The sequence below is a fragment of the Lampetra planeri genome, chromosome 1 (assembly GCF_965212315.1).
Source record: "Lampetra planeri chromosome 1, kcLamPlan1.2.h2, whole genome shotgun sequence".
NCBI classification, from domain to species: domain Eukaryota; kingdom Metazoa; phylum Chordata; class Hyperoartia; order Petromyzontiformes; family Petromyzontidae; genus Lampetra; species Lampetra planeri.
In genome coordinates, this window is record NC_136107.1 from 3,361,157 (window position 1) to 3,382,561 (window position 21,405).

Sequence of the window (21,405 nt, forward strand, 5' to 3'; positions counted from 1 at the left end):
AAACATAATAAAACGTAATAAAATAATTATTTTTATTTTTATTATTTTATTACTTCCCTTCTACGTGACTTTACCGAAAGAACCAAGAAGATAGTGCTACTTTGTAGGACATCATAAGTGGTCATCCTATTTCTAAAATTCAGACTCCCATCATAGGAAAATGGAATTTCCACCTGTGGCACATCACAGCCAATGGAGATGGGACGAGTGACGTCCCATACTTGTCCAACGAGAGGCTAAACTTACGCGATTGCCCTGAGCTGCCCACACCACGACGTGGCCAGGCCTCGCTCTCAGCCTGGTCTTTCCAGGGGTCAGCGACCCTTCAAGCATTCCCGCACCCGAGCACACCGCCTCCAGCGTGCCTCTCTCTCTCTCCACGGCCGTGGCTACCAAATCACGTGCCGCCTACTCCGGTCGAACCGGCGCTCCGACGGGGAACGTACCGTCGCTGCTTGCTCACTCACCGCGGCAGTCGGGCGTGTGGCAGTACTTGATGTCCATAGTGGGGCCCGTGCACGGCCGGCCTCCGTGTCGCGGCGCGGGCTCGCTGCAGGTGCGCGTGCGCGTCATGCGGCCCAGGCCCCCGCAGGTGCGCGAGCACCGCTCCCAGCCACTCCACGAGGAAAGCCGCCCGTCCACGGGGCACGGACGCGCGGCGCAGCGCAGCTTGCCGTGCGCGCACGTGCTTGCGGGCGTGGGAGTGGCGCGTGGCGGTTAGCGACGGTGTTAATGGGTGAATGCTACGTTATACCGTCGCAGGTGTAGGTTAACGTCGTCGTCGTCGTCGTCATCGTCATTGTGAGTCGTGGTAAATGCGCTGCTGGTGGAAGGCCTCCCCTGAGCTGCTGCCACCTCTCACAAGTCTGAGGTGTGATAATGGTTGTCCTGAGTTCGTGTATGTGAAAAAGCTTTGCACTGTACGTAGTCAACTATGCTAATCGGAGGTGTGGGGGCTGAAAATCCTCGGTAAAGAAGGAGTGAAGGAAGAGAAAATGCTGACTTTGGACAGTGTTAAATCTACAGATGATTAGTAATACGTAAAAATAGTCACTAGAACTTCATGGAGTGGCAGCCAAATAAGGGAAATTGTCCGAGATGATGACCGCCGTGGAGAAGGCGCGATGAAATCGACGCGCATGACGGTACTACGTGGATTGTTACGTTGAAGAACTGTTAAAGGTGGCAAGGGTTTGGGAAGGCCTTCGTCCAGCAGTGGATTGGTCACGGCTGATGATAATGATGATGAACGATTGCTCTGTACCCGTCAATGTAAATTACTTGGAATGTTTTCACAGCATCCCCTGCCTTCATTTGCACGATCACAGCGTCATGTGGTAAGCGTGAACATTTACTTAAAAGAATATTCCCTGGTGGGCCATTGCATAAAAGCAATACATACATAAATCAGCATCGTCGTCAGCCATGAGTCAAATACATTTAGACTTTTCAATTTTGTTTTCTTATTTTGTTGTGCACGCCAGCTGGCCGTACTGCTCTGTTTTTGAACATTGTATTTGGTGCTGCAATCGCTTCCTTACCTCGTGGTTATCTCAAGCACCCCTTTGTTCTGACTCAAGACGTACCGCATGGGAGACGCGGCATTAATAATAAATTATGATTTATCCACTGCTTCAACGGAGGCCTCACCCCATCATCACTCGGCTGAACGGGCAAACGCCGGAGCGTTTGCCTTGGGATGTGCAGACGCGTGTTTATTTTTGCAGTCGTTTATGAGGCTCGCCAGCGAGAACACTGAAGCTTTTATTTTAAGCACAGCGGCAGGTTCGAGGCATACATTATATTATTCATCGGCTGCTCTGGGGACACCAGAGAAGGAGAGGCACCAGGTGTGCTCACGAATTACAGGAGCAGTCCGTAAAGCGGCACTGACTCTTAATCTGATAACCGCGGCAAGTTGGTCTAACATTACTTACAGCTGCGATGGTTTCTTATCCTGGAATAAACAAAATTAAAATGTAACCTCACCACCGCTTTTTGCACGCATTAATTTTACATCCGTGCAATGTTTTCACAGCATTACCTGGCTTAATTTGCACGATCATAGTGTGAATAGTAGGGGTAGGACAATGCATTAATTTGTTGAGAGATACCCATTCTTAAGCTCACGAAAAATTATTCATTGTGTTTTTAATTTTTAGATGTGCGCGTAGGTTTGTGAATCAAATTGCGGTGATTAACCGCGACAATGCATCAAATCGCAGGCGGGTGAATTGTGATAGCTATAGAAAATATGTAGGGGGTCTATACAATGCATAGTGTTAGACCCGTTGGAGTTGTCATTTGGCAAAGGTAACGGTGTGAACGTGATTATAATAATTATTATAATAATTATTCATAGTTGCAGTATTTCTCCAGGAGCAACAGCATCGGTAGCAGAGACCTAGCACTAAGGCCCTGTGCAGTAAAACACCTTAAAGGTCTTCAAAATGAAATCAGCCTTCCACCTACCAATTGCTGCACTCGTGAGTGATGGAACTTCCCGACGGGATCTCCTGCCCCAGGAAGACGGCCGTGCCGTCATCCCGCAGCGCCGTGAGATTGAACGGGGCCCTCCCTCCAACTTCCGCCCCCTGATCCGCCGCCTTCTCAGCGGCCGAGAGGGCCGACTGTTCCCACAGCAGGACTGCAGTGGCTTCATCCAGCACGCAGGGGCACTCCTGGGGGGCACAGCCTCCGCGCGTGTTGCCTTGTGCTTCCAGTCACACTCCACCATCAAAAGACACGGTGGCTCACACCTGACACGGTGGCTCAAGACACGGTGGCTCACACCTAGCAGACCCACCTCTCTCTCTCTGCCCACTCCCCCCTCTCTCTCTATTTAAGGCCTCGACACAGAGGCATTGGGTCTCTGTGTGTTTATGTTGTGTGTCTCTCTCTGTGTGTCTGTGTTGTCTCTCTCTGCTTGTGTGTCTGTCTGTGTGTCTCCGTGTCTGTATTTTGTCTCTATCTCTCAAATGTAGTTTTACCTGATGACGGTTGCTAGTGTTGCAATCGTCACGGGGACATTTATAGCAGCCAAATACTGTAAAACGCATGTTTTTTAATCTGGAGGTAAAAACCGGATGATCCAGACAAACACAACGCGACCACGAGGAGATCATGCAAAATCCAAATATACAGGCGTCAGGGTCAGGATCGAACCCACGACCTCCTGAATACCAGGTGAGGGAGTTAAAATCTCGCAACGATGGCAACCCTGGGTGTATGATTAAATTTTAAGTTTAATTAATTGATGTAAAGCTTCCGTGAATGCAGGGATTCATATTCTTGTTTCTTTCGGTAAAGTCACGTAGAAGGGAAATTACAAAAGAATAACAAAAAATTCTCACGACGTTTCGATTGCAACACAAGCAATCATCATCAGGTGTGAAACCCACAGCAAGAAAATGTTCTTGCAAGGAAACCACAGCAAGAACATTTTCTTGCAAGGAATGTTTCTTGCTGTGGTTTCACACCTGATGATGATTGCTTGTGTTGCAATCGAAACGTTCTGAAAATTGAATTGTGAAATTTTCATTATTTAATTAATTTGTTAAACAGATATTTACCGTTTTTAGCCAGTTGTTTGGCTATTTTACAAGGGAGATCTGTGGCGTGTGACTACAGTGCCACACGAGGTATTTAATGGCCGTAAACCAAACACGCGCAAATCGAAAACAGAGCAAATGCAAAATAAGAAAAAGTTAGGTACAGGTGCAAGTAAATCTTGATTTGAAGCTTTCGTGACTGCAGGAATCCATACTCTTTGGTCCTTTCGGTAAAGTCACGTAGGTATTAACATCATGCTAATCTATAACATTAACATAGTCACTTCCGTACCCAATTACATGCTAATTTCTCACATTAACATCACAAGACCCAGCCACTTCCTTATGACCCTTGGGCTACACCCATTTCAAACCTTTAAAAACAGTCTGCATCAGCAGCAGACCATGCTTTCCCACCTGATGACGGACGCTTGTGTTGTGCCTGAAACGTTGTGATCTATTTTATTTTATACCTACGTGACTTTACCGAAAGAACCAACGAGTGTAGGTGCAACTAAGTTCTATATTTTTTTGCAAAACAGCGACATAAACACATGTGAATTGAAAAAGACAGAGCAAACATGTGGGAGCAGGAGGCGCCTATAAAAAAAACTGTACAGGTGCGTTTTGTACAGGTGCGTTTTGTACAGGTGCGTTTTGTACAGGTGCGTTTTGTACAGGTGTGTTTTGTACAGGTGCGTTTTGTACAGGTGTGTTTTGTACAGGTGCGTTTTGTACAGGTGCGTTTTGTACAGGTGCGTTTTGTACAGGTGCGTTTTGTACAGGTGTGTTTTGTACAGGTGCGTTTTGTACAGGTGCGTTTTGTACAGGTGTGTTTTGTACAGGTGCGTTTTGTACAGGTGCGTTTTGTACAGGTGCGTTTTGTACAGGTGTGTTTTGTACAGGTGTGTTTTGTACAGGTGCGTTTTGTACAGGTGCGTTTTGTACAGGTGCGTTTTGTACAGGTGCATTTTGTACAGGTGTGTTTTGTACAGGTGCGTTTTGTACAGGTGTGTTTTGTACAGGTGCGTTTTGTACAGGTGCGTTTTGTACAGGTGTGTTTTGTACAGGTGCGTTTTGTACAGGTGCGTTTTGTACAGGTGCGTTTTGTACAGGTGTGTTTTGTACAGGTGTGTTTTGTACAGGTGCGTTTTGTACAGGTGCGTTTTGTACAGGTGCGTTTTGTACAGGTGCATTTTGTACATGTGTGTTTTGTACAGGTGTGTTTTGTACAGGTGTGTTTTGTACAGGTGCGTTTTGTACAGGTGCGTTTTGTACAGGTGCGTTTTGTACAGGTGCGTTTTGTACAGGTGCGTTTTGTACAGGTGTGTTTTGTACAGGTGTGTTTTGTACAGGTGCGTTTTGTACAGGTGCGTTTTGTACAGGTGCGTTTTGTACAGGTGTGTTTTTGGTTTTAATAGGGAAATAATAAGGACGAGTGAAGGGAAAGAAAAAAAGAAAGCTGCGGATTGAGGACCAAGCATATTCGAGAAACATGGAGCAGCAGCAACATGGAAACACTTTCTCATAAAGTTTTAGCAAATGGAATTTTTAATATGATTAATGAGGCACTTCTGAGGCTACCGCAGGGCATTGGAGGAACTGAGTGGTCCATTGGGTAATTGGCTGCGATGCTCACGTACATTGAGTAGGGTTGCTACTTCTCTGAGGTGCAAAAAATAGATCGACCCTGGGAAAAACAGAGAGAGGTGGCGCGACCCTAACAGTGAGTCATCCTGACTTTAATCCTTTCTTAAATTGCGTCCTTGATGACCTTTCCGATTGTTCTTTCACTATGTTTGACAGCATTCGAAATACTGCGAGTTGACCCGGCTGCTAAGTTTCAGTGCCACTTGTTTGAGATCAACTGCCCAAACCTGTCACAACACATCACGCGTCCGTGACGAGGGGGAGCTCTCCCGCACTCTCGCTCGCTCTCTCACAGTCTCATCTCTCTCGCTCGCTCGCTCGCACACACGCACGCGTCCCCCACCTGGACACAGCGGCCCTGGTGGAGCCAGGTGCCGACGGGGCAGTGGCAGCCCTCCTCGCAGGTCTCTCCGCGGCACTCCGCCTCGCCCCGCACGTGCGCGCACGTGTACGGACATTCCTCGTCCTGGACGCACTCCCGGAACAGCTTGTCGGCCGGACAGCCGGCTGATCTCCCGAGGACAAAAAAAAATGGCCGTCAGGAATGGGGAGAGAGTTTTTTGGTGAGGACAAGTGTTTCACGGTTTAGCTGTTTTAGTCTGTTTTCCTTAAAACACAGGTCACGTAGCCTGGCCGACAATCAGCGTGACATCGGTACCACGGTTTGTGTGCTTCGTGAAGTCTAAATGAGCTTGCGCAGCATGTTTGCTGTGATACGTGATGAAGCGCTGTCCGATTTTTCTGCACCGTGAGCGTAATTTCTTTGCTGTGTAGTTGCCATTTTACATCGGAGAAACTTCAAGAAGCCTTTATATATTGTTTTGATTTCTGCCTTGGATAATATCCAGGGAAAGCAATGCAATAGATTTTGTTTATGGGAGAAAAGCTGCCAAAAAACTAAACAAAGGGGCTTGGTGCCATCAGATTTGTTTAGCGCTGAGCCTCAAGAGACAGCAGTGCCTCACATTCCTTCAACACGTTTGGTATTCGGCAGAACCTACTTCCGAGGCTGTGAAAAGAAAAAATCATTAACTTGTAATTGCACACATTCACATCTAAAACAAATCTGGCATTTCTCTATGTCACTCACAGAGCACAGGCAGTGAACTATGCCGCTTGAAATTATTCCAGCAAATGAAAAAGCATCTTCAAGTCTGTAATGTGCCTTACACTCGTGCTGACGTAATACAAATACAATAAAAAAAACCTTCCCTTAACCATAGCACACAAAATTAAAGCAACGCCACATTCGAGCCGAGTCACATTACATTTCTGGGTCCGCGTTTTTTCAAGGCCTGGTATTCAGGATTCAATCACTACAGTTTGTGTCACGTCCACAGGACAAAGCGAAGGCCAAGGAAGCCCAGGACATGGCCACGCTAACCGCCACTATGGCTTTCAACCAGCCTGGCAGGACACCAAGTAGTTACTCTCCAGCTATTGGCACACTACAAATGCAATGTGCGTGTGTTTTTGTCTATAGCTGCAGTGCAGCAGAGTTCAATATGAAGTGTGTGTGTGTGTGTGTATGAGCCGGGTCGATTATGGAGAGTGGCTTTTGTTTGCCAAACGGGCCGATGTGCGATGGTTCTCGATAAGGGGGGGGGGGGGGGGGGGAAGCATTAATTCCAACAACAATTTACAAAACTTAACGCGCAACTCCGCGTAGCCGTTTTGACCAATGGCCATCACGTTTACGAGCTTATGAGGCTGTGAGCAGTAGGCCAGTGTCGTGCCGTTAGCTGATATAATGAAACTGTGCATTCTCCCCGAGTTAATTTTGTTACAGCCTCTTGCCGGTCCACGATTAGATGAAGGGCCTCCCCAAGCCGACTTTGTGTAGGTGGGAAATAATAAAATAATAAAAATAAAACATAATAAAATAATTCTCACGACGTTTCGGCCACAACGCAAGCAGCCGTTCACCTGAGGACGGCTGCTTGCGTTGTGGCCGAAACGCCGTGAGAATTATTTTATTATGTTTTATTTTTATTATTTTATTATTTCCCTTCTACGTGACTTTACCGAAAGAACCAAGAAGATGAATCCCTGCAGTCACGAAAGCTTTAAATCGAAATTTGTGTAGGTGCTCAATGGGTTGAAGACCTCCCCAGACGGAAGCAGATTGGTGGGGGGGGGGGGTGGCTTCATCCAGCAGTTGATTGGCCATAGCCGATTCATTATTGTTCGTGTGGGTTGGTGAATGGGAGGCCTTCCAGGATCAATTCTGCACATCAGAATCTGAATCTTTATTTATTCTAGAGTAATCCGATGAGCTATTCAGCTGTTTTTCACACATGCCCAGTAGTATAATACGCCACTGATGTTTGCCGTTTGTGCCACCTACTAACCCTGCCTCTAGAGTGCTGGATTACAGCATCTGCCCGTCACGCAATGTACGCTTGCACATATGCATGCCCGTGTGGTCCAGTTATTCCGCAGCTCGTAGGACGGTCTGACTAATAGACACAACAACCTTAGGCAAGTACCGGGTTAAAGTAAACACCGCGTAGCGAGGGGTGCTCCACTTCGTGAGAAGTCATCGGTGTTTTTTTATGGCGACTAGTCCCCGTCATAGTAACTAAGAATCTCCACCACTGGCCTAGAGCCTTCGACAGTGATAATTACCACCCCGGTCAGTCACTACCTCAATACAATGACAACGCTGCGTCAATTTTTTTCATAGCGGATAAATTTGACCGCATCTTCCAAGACGCTGTACGGAAACCGTGGGCATGTATTTATAGAGAGAGGCGGTCAATATCAATACGGAGACTTTGCACACAACGATACAGCTTCTCTGTGTGCCTCGTTTCCTGCAAAGTAAATACCTTCATATTACCTCTCGTGTTACTCCTGCACCTGGCAATGCACGGTAGCGCACCAGGCGACCCGAGTTCAAATCCCACTCACGGCCAACACCAGTGACGATTATCGGAACCGTTCCTGGGGCTGCCCTAGGTCAACTCAGCCTCGGTGTGTAAACATAGCCGCTCGGGAGACAACGGGCATGGTGCTGACCGCCCACCCTGCCGTGTGCCGTGCCGGCCTTCATCGGTGCTCAGGCTCCACGGAGGAATGTTTGTCTTCGTGTGCAGCGATGGAGAGAGCAGCCCACACCCCACCTTGGCAGACGTGGGTGTTGCAGGCCTTGCTGTGCGTTGCCAGGCCTGGGCACGGGGGGTGCAGGCAGCTCCGGTGGCGGGTCTGCTCCCCGCCGCCGCACCCCACGCTGCAGTTGGCCCAGGGAGACCACTCTGACCAGGGCCACGAGTCTGAAACGACGGGACGTCGCGGAAGAACCACGTGAGTGCGCGCACGACAGGGCACGTCGATCGGACAGCGACGAGGAGGGAGAATCTTCTTCGTGGTTCTTTCGGTAAAGTCACGTAGAAGGGAAATAATAAAATAATAAAAATAAAACATTATAAAATAATTCTCCCCGACAGACCTGTTCTTCACCTGAGGACGGCTGCTTGCGTTGTGGCCGAAACGTCGTGAGAATTATTTTATTATGTTTTATTTTTATTATTTTATTATTTCCCTTCTACGTGACTTTACCTGCAGTCACGAAAGCTTTAAATCGAGGAGGGAGAAGGCACCGTAATTAGCCATGGACTCTTTTTTTCTTTTTCAGGAGGGTCTTACCAAGTTCCTTTTTTTTTTGCAGTAGTGAGCGATGTTGCTGCCGCTATGTGTAACCCCAATTGAGTAACTTCCAAGTGTTTATTTCAGCGTTGGGGTGTTTGGCCAATACCAGTTGCATCGCACGGTGTTTTCGTTTAACCGGTCAAAATAAAGCACAGCTCGATGAGCTCTCCCCCAAGCGCACGCATTCCCAGCCGTTTTACACGTGTCAGTGTCAGTTTGTATTGACTACACGTGACACTTGGCAACACTTACCAACTCTTACATTGTGCGGATGAACAGCAGCTCCACGGGTCACGGTCACTGGGAGCCGTACAATGCGTGCAGGGCGGTACCAAAGCACTTGCTATTTTTTTTCCATTGTAGAAATCGCAGTCGGTGACAGGGATGCACTGAGCAAGGGGCTTAAGGCTCCGCTTCAAGAGAAGTATAGCCGCACATCATGATGACGTAGTCCTCGATTAAAGCGCTACACTAGAGGACAGGGAGGAGTGGACTTCACCATCTGGGCATATCTCTCCTATGCTTGAGCGAAGCGTCACCCAGACCCTGTCCGCTCCCAAAGGGGGCGGGGGGTGCGTATTTTGTCAACGCACTCGCGCGCGCACTTCAAAAGGTCAGCGGAATAAAATCAACGCGATAATCCACCATAATGACCGGGTCACCCTCGAGCGAGCGCGAATAACGCGGCAGCTGGCCGCCCGCGTCTCGTCCCACCGGAACGGGGAGCCGCGCCGAAAGTGAACGGCAACTTACCGACGCAGCTCCGTGCGCGGCACTCCTTCTCCTCCCGGGAAGGCCCGGCGCAGCCGCGGCCGCCGGCGTGCGGGGCGGGGCTGTCGCACAGCCGGTAGCGGTGCTGCACGCCGTCCCCGCAGGAGCGAGGACACGCGCTCCAACCCGTCCACGAGCCCCAGCCGCCGTCGATGCGGCACGCCAGCTCGGTGCACGACAGCTGCCCGCTCTCGCAGGTGCTGCCGCCAAGGGAGGACACCGGGAGAACGCGACGGGGTCAGAGGGCACCGCGTGCGCGCGTGACGGAACCTACCCGGGTCTGGTGCACGGGCGCACCCCGCGGGAGAAGTGAAAACGACGGCAGAGGAACGTAGCGATCGAGGAAACGAAAAATGTTGTTTTAGAAGGTAAAGGTGCAGCCCTGGAACGTCTTTATTAAGTCACTGCTGGCAGACCGGCCTCCACTTGAGCGAGGTCTAGAGAAGCCCTCTCGAAGATATTTGGCCTACTCTTCCGCGCTCGCCAGACACCTTGGAAGATGTCGACGTACCCGCCACATGTGATCTGCCGATTAACGAACTTTCGTGTAACCATTCGTACTGCAGGATAATACCACTGATAGGGAGAGGTGGTGTTCATTTGACAACGGTGGAATTTACATATTCCCACGGCATTTGGCGACTGCTGTTAACCTCCATCGAGTGGTCATGATTTTATTGACCCCAAGAAGACAACGTGATCGCTGGCTGATATTTGAAACAAACATCTGATTGTGAGTTGAGATCATTAAACACACAGTGCCACCTTAGTATTAATACTAATTCAGGAAGGCACTGCAGTGGGATAATTGAACACGTTCTTTTAGAGTCTATAGCACGTGGGGAGCAACTCAATCGCTCAGAAAGAAAAAAAACAGACACTTGAAAGGAATAACACTTTTAAATATTCATACGGCCAGACCGTACTGGCTGTACTGCCATGTAGCGGACACCAGGTTGGGTGTCGAACACACATTATTAAACATGTACTATCGCCTAACCCTACCTCCAAAGTGGTCGAATACGGGCGTGAGCCACCAGACGCGCGATAAATTTGGGCCAAATATAATTTGTGAAAATACGTTTATGAAAAACACTCCACAACAAAAAATAAATCAATTGAGTAATGTGTATGGCTGGACATATTGACGGAATCAAATTATGGGTTGTGTGAGAAAATCTGAAAAAAAATGGTTGATGTAAAAATCAATACATCATACGCGAATTATCTGACAATGGCAACATAATTAAATATTTAGCAAGTGCGCGTTTGTGACAATCTACATGTGCCACTTCATTTCTGTCTCAAGCTCATCTGTGTGCAATTCTAAGACGTGACCTTTTAAATCATTTTTTTATTAATAGCAGTTTCTTGCGATATCTTGATTATGCAATTGAAAGCCCTAACGCATTTACTTGCATCGTTTGGTTTCAAAGAACGAATTTCCTCCCCGTGCTCTAGGCCAATAAAAAGCGAGAAATTACATAAAACGCTCTGTCGAATTTCGCTTTCCCTAGGTGAACAAGAACACCGCAGTGAGCCACGTGTAAATGTGGAAACACTCAGTTGGAAAAAAATAACAACACGTCAACGAAAAACTGAAAATCACACGCAGCACGCTGCGCACGAAAACAAAATAATTCCAGAATAACCTTAAAAAACAACAACCCTTCCGTGCGTTGCATCTACGCTGTCCAATTACAACCTGATTTGTACAAACCTGCTGCGGTGTCAAAAAACAAAGGGAGCGCATGAGCGGCATGAGACCGCACCACCTGCGACGAGTACCCTTCATGTGTCCCTGTCTGCCCTTGTCGCATCCCACCCCCCCCGCCTCTCCAAACGTGCGATCATCTGCTCCCCCCACCCCACCTCTACTACCCCCCCCCACCCCCTGCTTCCCACAACCCCTCCTCCCACCCTCCTCGTCCTTCTGCCGTTCCCGACCCAGGCCGCCAGAAGTACAGCAAGCAGGGGCGCTGATGTCCCCTGCGCTCGTTTCATCCCTTACCAGTTGTTGCAACGGATGGCGACTGTCTCCCCGGGATGCACCAGTATCCACGCTGGCTGGAGCTCAGAGGCGGAGCTGGCATTGACTCCATCTGCCCGGGGAAGAAAACTTTGTCACCGTCACGCGCCTATACAGGCGAGGGTGCGTGATTAAACGGATAGTGATCTGAAAAATACCGAAGGGCGTGAGAAAAACGATGTGCCAGCGAGCGGTAATAATGCTGTAGACGGTTTTAAATATTTAACTCGGGCACCGGCTTCCCAGTCGCAGGATGACCGGCACTGCCGTGGCTTTATGCTCGGGGATCGACGGTGTGAGTGTATCCGCGAGTGAATGTTAACCTCGGCATTTGTGCCACGTGTTTCAATGATCAGGGCCTCATTTTTGCGCTTGTGGAAAGTGCCTTCTACCCACTGTTGCCCAAAACCGATAAAACAGGAATCACCGCAGAGTGTGGATGTTTTGCATCAAACGTTTCACGAAAAAAAAGATGCCTTTTCTGCTCACGCGTGACCATTCTACGCATTCACACCTGACTCAAGGTTAACAAGATTCTAAAACGAAGCGAGGTGCTTTGCAATGTCCCATTTGCATTGCAAAGTGCTTTGAAGATGCTCTTTCATTATGGAAGCACTCAACAAAAATGCAAAAACCTCGCCACGAAACAAAAACACACCACTTGCGGTGCTGCCGTTAAACGCTAATTTCGTTCGGGGTCTAACCACAACGCGTGGATTCGAGAACAACACACACCCAGGGTGAAACACTGATAGGAAACGTGGGCTTGGGCAGGACACCCCGGCCGGTGGCCGAGAATAGCGAATAAGCGGCAGCCAAGGGAGGAAATGCCACCCCAGAGATTGTAACATCACAGCCGGTGATGGCTCTGGGAGGCCTTCATCCAACAGCGGATTGATCATAGAACTGCTGCCGCTGCTGCTGCTGATAATGACAACACACCGGTCTCTGGGTGGGTGGGGTGCGAGCCGGCGGCAAGGGTGGGTGGGGAGTGGGGACCGAGCGGTGACGGCGGCAATGAACCCAACGCTCACGGTCCTGCTTGTGCGAGTGCGACGGCCTGGGCGGGCGGTAGCGGCACGGGCACCGCGAGGGCGGCACGCAGACGGCGCCGTCGTGCAGCACGAGGTCGCCGGGGCACGCGCATGCGGGGCGGCACTCGGAGGGCGGCTCCACGCACAGAACGCCGCTCTGCAGCTCCTCGCAGCTCCGCGGGCACGGCTTGCCGCACGGCAGCACCACCTGGCCCTCGGGGCAGTCTGGACAAGCAAACGGAACGGTTAAATATTCCAGGGTTTTTTTCGGTAAAGTCACTGTGTAGGTAAAAAATTTAAATTTATAAAAATTAAATAAAAATCACGACGTTTGGGAGGCAACACAAGCTTCCGTCTTCAGGTGGAACCGTCACAGCACGATTGCTGTATCTCTCTTACTTGATACAGCTATCGTGCTGTGACGGTTCCACCTGAAGACGGAAGCTTGTGTTGCCTCTGAAACGTCGTGATTTTTATTTTATTTTACTTTTATTAATTTTAATTTTTTACCTACGTGACTTTACCGAAAAAACCTAAGAGTATGAATCCTTGCAGTCACGGAAGCTTCAAATCTAGAAACGGTTAAAGCCCACTGAGCTACGTAGTTCCTGTTTCAGAAAGCGACCTGGCCACAAATGGTCGCTCGACCAAGTGGCTTATCTTGCGGAAATGTAAAGCAACCGAATAATTATTCTTGGTTCTTTCGGTAAAGTCACATAGAAGGGAAATAATGAAATAATACAAGTAAAACATTATAAAGTCAAATAATCTACGTGACTTTACCGAAAGAACCAAGAATATGAATCCCTGCAGTCACGAAAGCTTTAAATCGAAATTCAACCGAATACTCTAAACGCACATTTCTAAACCCGGAGAAAAATCCAACAGGGAGAACACGCAAACTCCGCACATACAGGCGCCAGGGTCGTGATCGAACCTACTACCTCCCGCATCCCGGGCGAGGTAGTTCACTTGAGCGACGAGAGGCGAGGGGCAGCCGCGCAGCGCGGGCACCGACGCCTCGGGGAGTCTCCGTCAAGTTAATCGATCGATCCGTCAGTCGATAACACTGGTCAACACACTTTTTCTGGCATAAGGTATTCCAACGGTAATTTTGGGGTGCTGATTCCAAATCTGGCATCAGTTTTTGTCGATCACATCAGGTTTTTGAGATATCAAATATTGCATTTTCAATAAAAACTGCAGAAGAAAATATTAAATAAATGTGGATATCTACATAAAATGATAGTAGAAACACACTATCATAAAAATACAGCACCATATTTTAACACTAAAGCAGTCACTGACTCGCAACAACTTGCAATCATAAGTGACAGAGTTAATTTCGGGTAAAATCAATGAAAATGGGGTATGCCGATAGCATAAAAATGAGATGTGATAGAGCAAATCTGAGATCAGATTTGGAATCAGCACCCTGAAATTAGTCTAAAACAGCTGCAAAAGTCCAGGCCAGAAAAACATGGTTTTTTTTGTTGACCAGTGTAATCAGTCACACGGTCGAGTGACTCTCCTCGCGTGTTGAAAAGCCAGCGGTGGAAATTCCAAATTGCCACTGAGGGGGGCAACTCTTTAACGGAATAAATGTAAATTTTGACGTAAAACTTTCGTGACTGCACCGAAAAAAACACTGAAAACGGAATAAATGTATCGATCAGTCAATCGGTCAATTGACTTGGATGGAGTTAAGCGCGAGGGGGTGCTTGTGCCTGTTGGTGGGTCTCAGATGGTGGTGGAAATTCCACATTCCTGTGGTGGCAGCCGTTAAAGCCACAGGATAGGCACTGTTTAGGTGCCAAAACGTTATTGAGCCTCAACGTCTTCATAACCTGAATGAGTCCTGAACCTGGATTGGAACTAATTGATTTGTTGGCATATGCCAAATTTGGAAAATAAGTTCCCGAATGTGACTCTTTTCTCTGAAAGGCCAGAGCATTGCAAAGTAGATTAAATGTTTACAGTAATGGGAGGGATGCAGACTCACTTTCTAACGTGCTGTGGAAATGTAACAATATTGTAACGAACGCCATTGCAGTTGTCGCACCCACTCTTAAATGTTTTTCATGCCGCCGTAGATTGGCTAATTAGTGCATTCTTTACCCGAAATCATGAACTGCACCGTTAATGCAAATTGTTATTGTGCCGAACGTCACCCGCGCAAGAATCAATCTCGGCGAACACGTCCCTCGCTGTTATCGACAGCACTGCTGCCCGGTAGGCGGCGGCCGCCAGGGCCTGACCTCGCTACACGAGCGACCAGGTTCCCAAGCCAGCGATCGATCAGCCATGTAATGTGGGGGGGGGGGACGTGTGTTGGTGTAAACATTATAGTTCAGGAAGACCTCTGTCCGTTTCTTTTCTGTCAACGTAGACAATAGCAACATGCCAAGTCGGTTTTAAAACGGCACCCACGACTGATCGAGTGTGTAGGCAACGAGTGATGACGAGTGTCATTGTAGTTACTAGGTCTTAATTAAAACGTTAATCAATAAGCCATCAGAACACAAAGACAATGCCCCACCCCCCATTGTATCGCCTACACTCTGGACCAATTAAAGCTGACATGGTTACTGCCAGCGACCAGGCCTGGCCACCCTTGTCTTCAGAGTGCTACTCCTGGGACACTTTGTACCAGGTAATCAATTTCCAGCGAGCATGGCCAGGGGGAGGGCAATTTTCCCCACTGATGTTTTGGCCAAGATGTGTTTTTCATATCAGCGAGATCGAAGCTAGCGCAGTGCACACAAATCACTACATCACTCCTGTCGCATACACACAAACATCCCTTGCATTGTTCACGTGGGCTGTTGGGACACGTGCTGTTCGAAAGCAATTATAGAGGCTGGCACAATGCTGGTTTGTGGCCACCACCATGTCCGGTTCAGGCCACACAATGCCCTCGTGTCTCCCCAGTGCTGGTATGTACATATCACAACCAGATACTCATTCAAGGCAGAGTCGACCTATGGGAGGACCCAGCACCGATTCAGAAATCACTGGCCACTAATGAGAGGCATGGCTGGCAATGCAAGGCAGGTCGCTGGTTACCGACGAGCGGTGCGCTAACCCACTTTGCAACCGTTTTTTTGGTCCCACAGAGCGCTCGCACAACGACGGCCGCTGCAGTCATCCCGACACACCCACCAGGACACGAGCTGGTGTCCCCCTGGCACGGACGGCTCACGGTGGAGTTCCCTTCGCACTCGGCGCCGCCGAAGCGCGGGGTTGGGCTGTTGCACTCCCTCGTCCTGACGGCGGCGCCTCCGGCACAGGCGTCGCACGCCGACCACGACGACCAAAAGCCCCACCCGCCATCCGCTGAAACACAAAGACACACAGATCCATGTAGCCTTTAACGGACTTGTCTTACGGTTGTTATCGTTTGACTTGCATCCCACTTGGGATCTTTGGCACGCAGCGTTGACGCGCGGTGGTTTTTTTCTGGAAGACTTTGCTGGGTTTGTTTTTTTCCCCTGGATTTTTCTGTTGCGCGTAGTCACTTTGAGATGTTCTTTGTTCGTGTGTTTGTTTGTTGCGGTTGCACTCGAGTCAAGAGCCGCATGGCTCACAGGGCTATATCTGATAAATGAACTGAACTGAGGTGCCGCTGTTGTCAGCAAGCATCCGTGAAGGTCGGCACGGCGCACGAGTGGGTGGGGGGTACCCCACACCACTTTCGTCTCCCCAGTGCTGATGTTTACACACCGCATCGGGTACTCTACTCTGAACGCGGATCGTCATTTTAGGTGAATTGTTTACATCGTAGGATTGTGAGAGATGGTGATGGCTTGGGGAGGTCTTCATCTTGCAGAAGTTTTACTCAGGCTGACGACAACGATGATGAAATCCAACTTTCATTGTATTGTTATGTTTTGTTTGGGTATATTTTTAAATAATTCACGCACGAAATAGCAGTGTTTAAACATGGAAAATTATCTCAAGATGCTCAGGAAGTTCATACGTCTTAAAACATGTTCACTTGTCCTCCCCCCCCCCCATCAGATTAACACGGTTGGCTACGAACGGTGTTAAAAGAAGTTCAACATACACACATGCAAAATGTGCCTTTGTAGGTACAGGGACTCCTCTACTTACGAACATTCGACTTACGAACTTTCAGAGATACGAACAAATCCGTCCATATGTCCAGTCGCCTGTCTGGACCGAGAGTCATACAGAACGTGAAGAACCAGCGGCATCTACATCTGCCAAACTAGAAGAACCAGTAGCATCTATATCTGCAGAACATGAAGAATCAGTGGCATCTACATCTACATAGCGTGAAGAACTAGTGACATCTAAATCTGCAGAACACGAAGAACCAGTGGCATCTAAATCTGCAGAACATGAAGAACCAGTGGCATCTACATCTGTAGAACGTGAAGAACCAGTGGCATCTAAATCTGCAGAACATGAAGAACCAGTGGCATCTACATCTACAGGATGTGAAAAACCTGTGGCATCTACATCTGCGGAACATTGAAAACCAGTGGCATCTGCATGTGCTGAACATGAAGAACCAGTGGCATCTACATCTGCAGAAAATGAAGAACCAGTAGCATCTACATCTGCAGAACATCGAAAACTAGTGGCATCTGCATGTGCAGAACAGGAAGAACCAGCGGCATCTACATCTGCAGAAAATGAAGAACCAGTAGCATCTACATCTGCAGAACATCGAAAACTAGTGGCATCTGCATGTGCAGAACAGGAAGAACCAGCGGCATCTACATCTGCCAAACTAGAAGAACCAGTAGCATTTATATCTGCAGAACATGAAGAATCAGTGGCATCTACATCTACATAGCGTGAAGAACTAGTGACATCTAAATCTGCAGAACACGAAGAACCAGTGGCATCTCTGAAGAACATGAAGAACCAGTGGCATCTAAATCTGCAGAACGTGAAGAACCAGTGGCATCTAAATCTGCAGAACATTAAGAACCAGTGGCATCTACATCTGCAGAACGTGAAGAACCAGTGGCATCTACATCTGCAGAACATGAAGAACCAGTGGCATCTACATCTGAAGGACGTGAAGAAGCAGTGGCATCTACATCTACGGAACATGAAGAACCAGTGGCATCTACACCTGCAGAAGATTATACAACTTTTAAATCCATTCCCCGTGTTTAGTGTCGATGCCGTACAACGTCTTTAGAATCGACAGGAGTAAAAAGATGGACTCACGAACCGAACAAATCGACTTACGAACAGACCTCTGGAATTTTTCGATTTAAAGCTTTCGTGACTGCAGGGATTCATCTTCTTGGTTCTTTCGGTAAAGTCACGTAGAAGGGAAGTAGTAAAATAATAAAAATAAAACATAATAAAATTATTCTCACGACGTTTCGGCCACAACGCAAGCAGCCGACCTGACAGACCTGTTCTTCACCTGAGGACGGCTGCTTGCGTTGTGGCCGAAACGTCGTGAGAATTATTTTATCATGTTTTATTTTTATTATTTTATTATTTCCCTTCTACGTGACTTTACCGAAAAAACCAAGAAGATATGTATATCTGTTATAGACCTTCTTGCCTTTGCACTGCTAAATGAATCCTTCCCCATGCTGTGTGTGCTTTGAGGGTATTTTGACAATCTTTCTGTGTTGGTCAGTGTGAGTTGGTGAAGGTGGCAAGTATTGACGTTGGAGTATAGTGAAGTATAACAATGGATTTTGCAGCGCCGCTCTCTGCTGCCCACAGCGTTCCTCCCCCGCAGCAGCCTATAACAACCTGTTATGCACTGCGGTCACCCATCCCAGCATGATCTAGGCTCAGGCCCGCTTAGCTGCTGATCTACGACGACTTGTTCGTAAGCAGACGAGTCCCTGCACACTGACAGTGCTCTCGCCCCCCCCACCGCCCCTCCGCACAAAAGTCACAGGAAGAGGGCGCGACAGGCTGCCTACGCACTGGGGCAGAAGGGGAAGAGGTTGCACGGCTTCGCCTCCAGCTGCACGCCCACGTCCCTGTGCTCGTGCCCGCGCTGAGCCCCGGCGCAGGGCGCGCCCCCGTCCCGCGGCGGGGGGCACGCGCACGTGCGGTAGCGCGACGCCGTCTCGGAGCCGCACGTGCGGGAGCACGGCGTCCACGGGGACCACTCGCACCAGACGCCGTCCACTGCAATCGGAATCGGAATGATTATTTTTTTTTTGATTAGCGGAGGAATCCGATGCGAACACGTGACCCGCGAATCAGAATCAGAAAGGGTTTTTTATTCGCCGTGAAAGTTTTCACGAACAAGGAATTTACTATGGCAGGAAGGTGCATACATTCAACATGTTAGGAATCTTAAAAACGTAAATAAGTGGTGTACAGTCTAACTATACTAAAATTACAAAGTCTAAGTAATACTCAGGGGCTAAAGTATGTAAAAAATTTAATAAGTATACCATATAAAATGTAAACTAACTGTAATATACAATCCTAAAATACAAAAATACAAATAGGGTAACATGTTGTAAATATGGCAAGGTTTAATTTTGTAGATAAAATGTTAAAGTAAGTGTAAAAGTCATTTTAAGCCCTTGGCCTTGCTGAAGAGGCCAACACTCAATGTGGGGATTACAACAGAGCAACGGTGCCCCCCCCCACCCCTCCCCCCTCGCCCCCATGGCGGAAATTTGGCAGGACCCTCGTGAAAAAGTATTGGAGACTCGGTGAGGCTTGCCTGGGTAAACGAGCGTAATGGCAGCAAAAATGTAATGCATTTAAAGAGGTGGCGATGTACTTGGGGTTACCACTGTTGAATGGTGTCGCGGTGGTGCATTGGTTACATTGATTCCCCGCCAAAGACAAAGAACCACCATACAGCCTGAATGGACTGTTGTGGCAACTGCTGTTAGCGAGGTGCACCTATGAAGGCCGGGCAAGGTACACGAGGGGGTGGATGGACAGCACCACGCCCAACCGCCTTTGTTTCCGCAGTGGCGATGTTTACGCACCACTCCAGGTACTCAATTGAGGCTGAGTCGACCTAGAGGATGACCAATTCAGATATTCGTCACTGGTGTTGGCCGTTAGCGGGCATCGAACTCGGGTAGCCAGGTTCGTAGCGCAGCACGCTAACCGCTACGATCCCTCCACCCCTTCGCCAACCCACACTGACCAATCTGGTGAAGCATGGTCAATCAAACCGCGTGACCAACAGGGCGTGGAGAGACAGGCCTTTAATCAGCAGTTGATTGTGACAAAGGGCTGCACCGCCGTTGTCGATTTACAACATAGTGGTTCTCATCTTATTGTTGAAGGAGGGATGACGGGCTGAATTGACTCGAGAATTCGATTGCGAGCTATGCGCTCCGGCCACTGCGCCATCCGGCTGCACGGTTAACTGCTCGGCTGAGAAAATGAACACCACCTGGTGAACACCACGTGGATGGAAGAGCATGGGGAGAGTTTGGTCTACACCGCTAGCTGGGCCCTCAAATGGACGAGTCCTGCTCATTGCTTACTTGGAGCAAGGAGACAACTCTACTTGTTGATCTTGAATATATTCGAAGCCTACTGTGTGGATAGGGAAAAAACATTGGAAGTTCAAAGAACTCGCATTTAAAAGTTTAACACTTCAGTTAAAGCGGTGGTAATTTTATAGAGGGCGAGAAAATAAATGGGTTTTATCTCCGCATTTCCATCCAAGGATCAATTCTCGTGGCCTGGCAGTGGGACATTCCGTCCTCTTGTCGGTGTCTTAAAGGAGCACGAGAAATCAAGCTGTGTTCAGATGCTACAGGCAAGACGTTTAACTCTTACTCATGACACCGCTGGGTAGAAATGCAGGCTTCGCAAACATCCGGTAGCTTTGTGAAAAAAAAGTACAACTCACTGATAAAGCACTGGCATCACATGCTCCGGGCGATGAGACAGACAACGTCCAAGCAAAAACTTCGTTCGAATTACATCACCACCGACGCAACCACCACTTTCTCTGCTGGTTACTGCTATTCTGAACGCTGCCTTTGCTCATTACCACCGAGCTTGCACTCGTTCCGTGTTTGTGAGTACGAGACACACTTCATTAGCGGTCTTTGGGCCTCCCGTGAAAAAAAAAATATGTTTTACCGTGCTCATCATGATTTATCGGTCTGTGCGTGCGTGCAAACTCTTCGCTCGAATGAACAAATCGGCTCAAAACACAGCCCTGGGGTGTACAGTGCTGGCAGCGGGTTTGGGATATGTCGTGGTTGAAATAACGCGATAACTTTATGAATGCACTCTTTATACAGTTAAGTATACTGATGGTCAAGTCAAAAGTGATTTGCTGCTCAAGTGAGCATTGAGGTGGTACTAGTGTCCTTTTTACAGCCAGGGGTGGAAATTCCACGTTGCTATGGCTTAGAGCAGGTCCATCCAAAGGACAGTCACCATTGATTTCCCCACAAAGTGTTTACTCGTTTTATTGAGCCTGGAGAAATGGTCGTGATATAAAAACCGCACTACCAAAAATTTGTCGTTGAAACCAGTGCGATGCTTGTAATTATTTGCTTACCAGGACAAGGCTGATTGGTGCACACCAGCGCTCCATGCATGCAAGTGCTGAAATCATAAAAAAATAAAAACGACATTAAAATCATTGAGCGCAAGGCGGGATTTACTTTCGCAGCCTTCATAGATTGATCTTAACAAATGTTGCCTCGACCGATAACAAGGCAAAAAAACAAACAAAGGCAAATAAAAATCTTACGTAACTTCTTCAAAT

General features: G+C 48.3%; 1 protein-coding gene across 1 annotated transcript in view; it reads right to left on the bottom strand.

Moving 5' to 3' along the window:
- LOC144728614 (SCO-spondin-like) overlaps window positions 1-21,405 on the bottom strand; it is a 186,020-nt gene that overhangs the window by 63,729 nt on the left and 100,886 nt on the right. The window contains exons 74-83 of the mRNA XM_078608203.1: window positions 21,196-21,242; window positions 18,621-18,827; window positions 15,849-16,022; window positions 12,687-12,911; window positions 11,635-11,725; window positions 9,606-9,823; window positions 8,327-8,476; window positions 5,545-5,708; window positions 2,473-2,681; window positions 468-688 (exon numbers count right to left, since the gene is read on the bottom strand). Of these exons, the coding sequence (XP_078464329.1) occupies window positions 468-688; window positions 2,473-2,681; window positions 5,545-5,708; window positions 8,327-8,476; window positions 9,606-9,823; window positions 11,635-11,725; window positions 12,687-12,911; window positions 15,849-16,022; window positions 18,621-18,827; window positions 21,196-21,242 (1,706 nt within the window). The remainder of the gene's footprint in view (window positions 1-467; window positions 689-2,472; window positions 2,682-5,544; window positions 5,709-8,326; window positions 8,477-9,605; window positions 9,824-11,634; window positions 11,726-12,686; window positions 12,912-15,848; window positions 16,023-18,620; window positions 18,828-21,195; window positions 21,243-21,405) is intronic.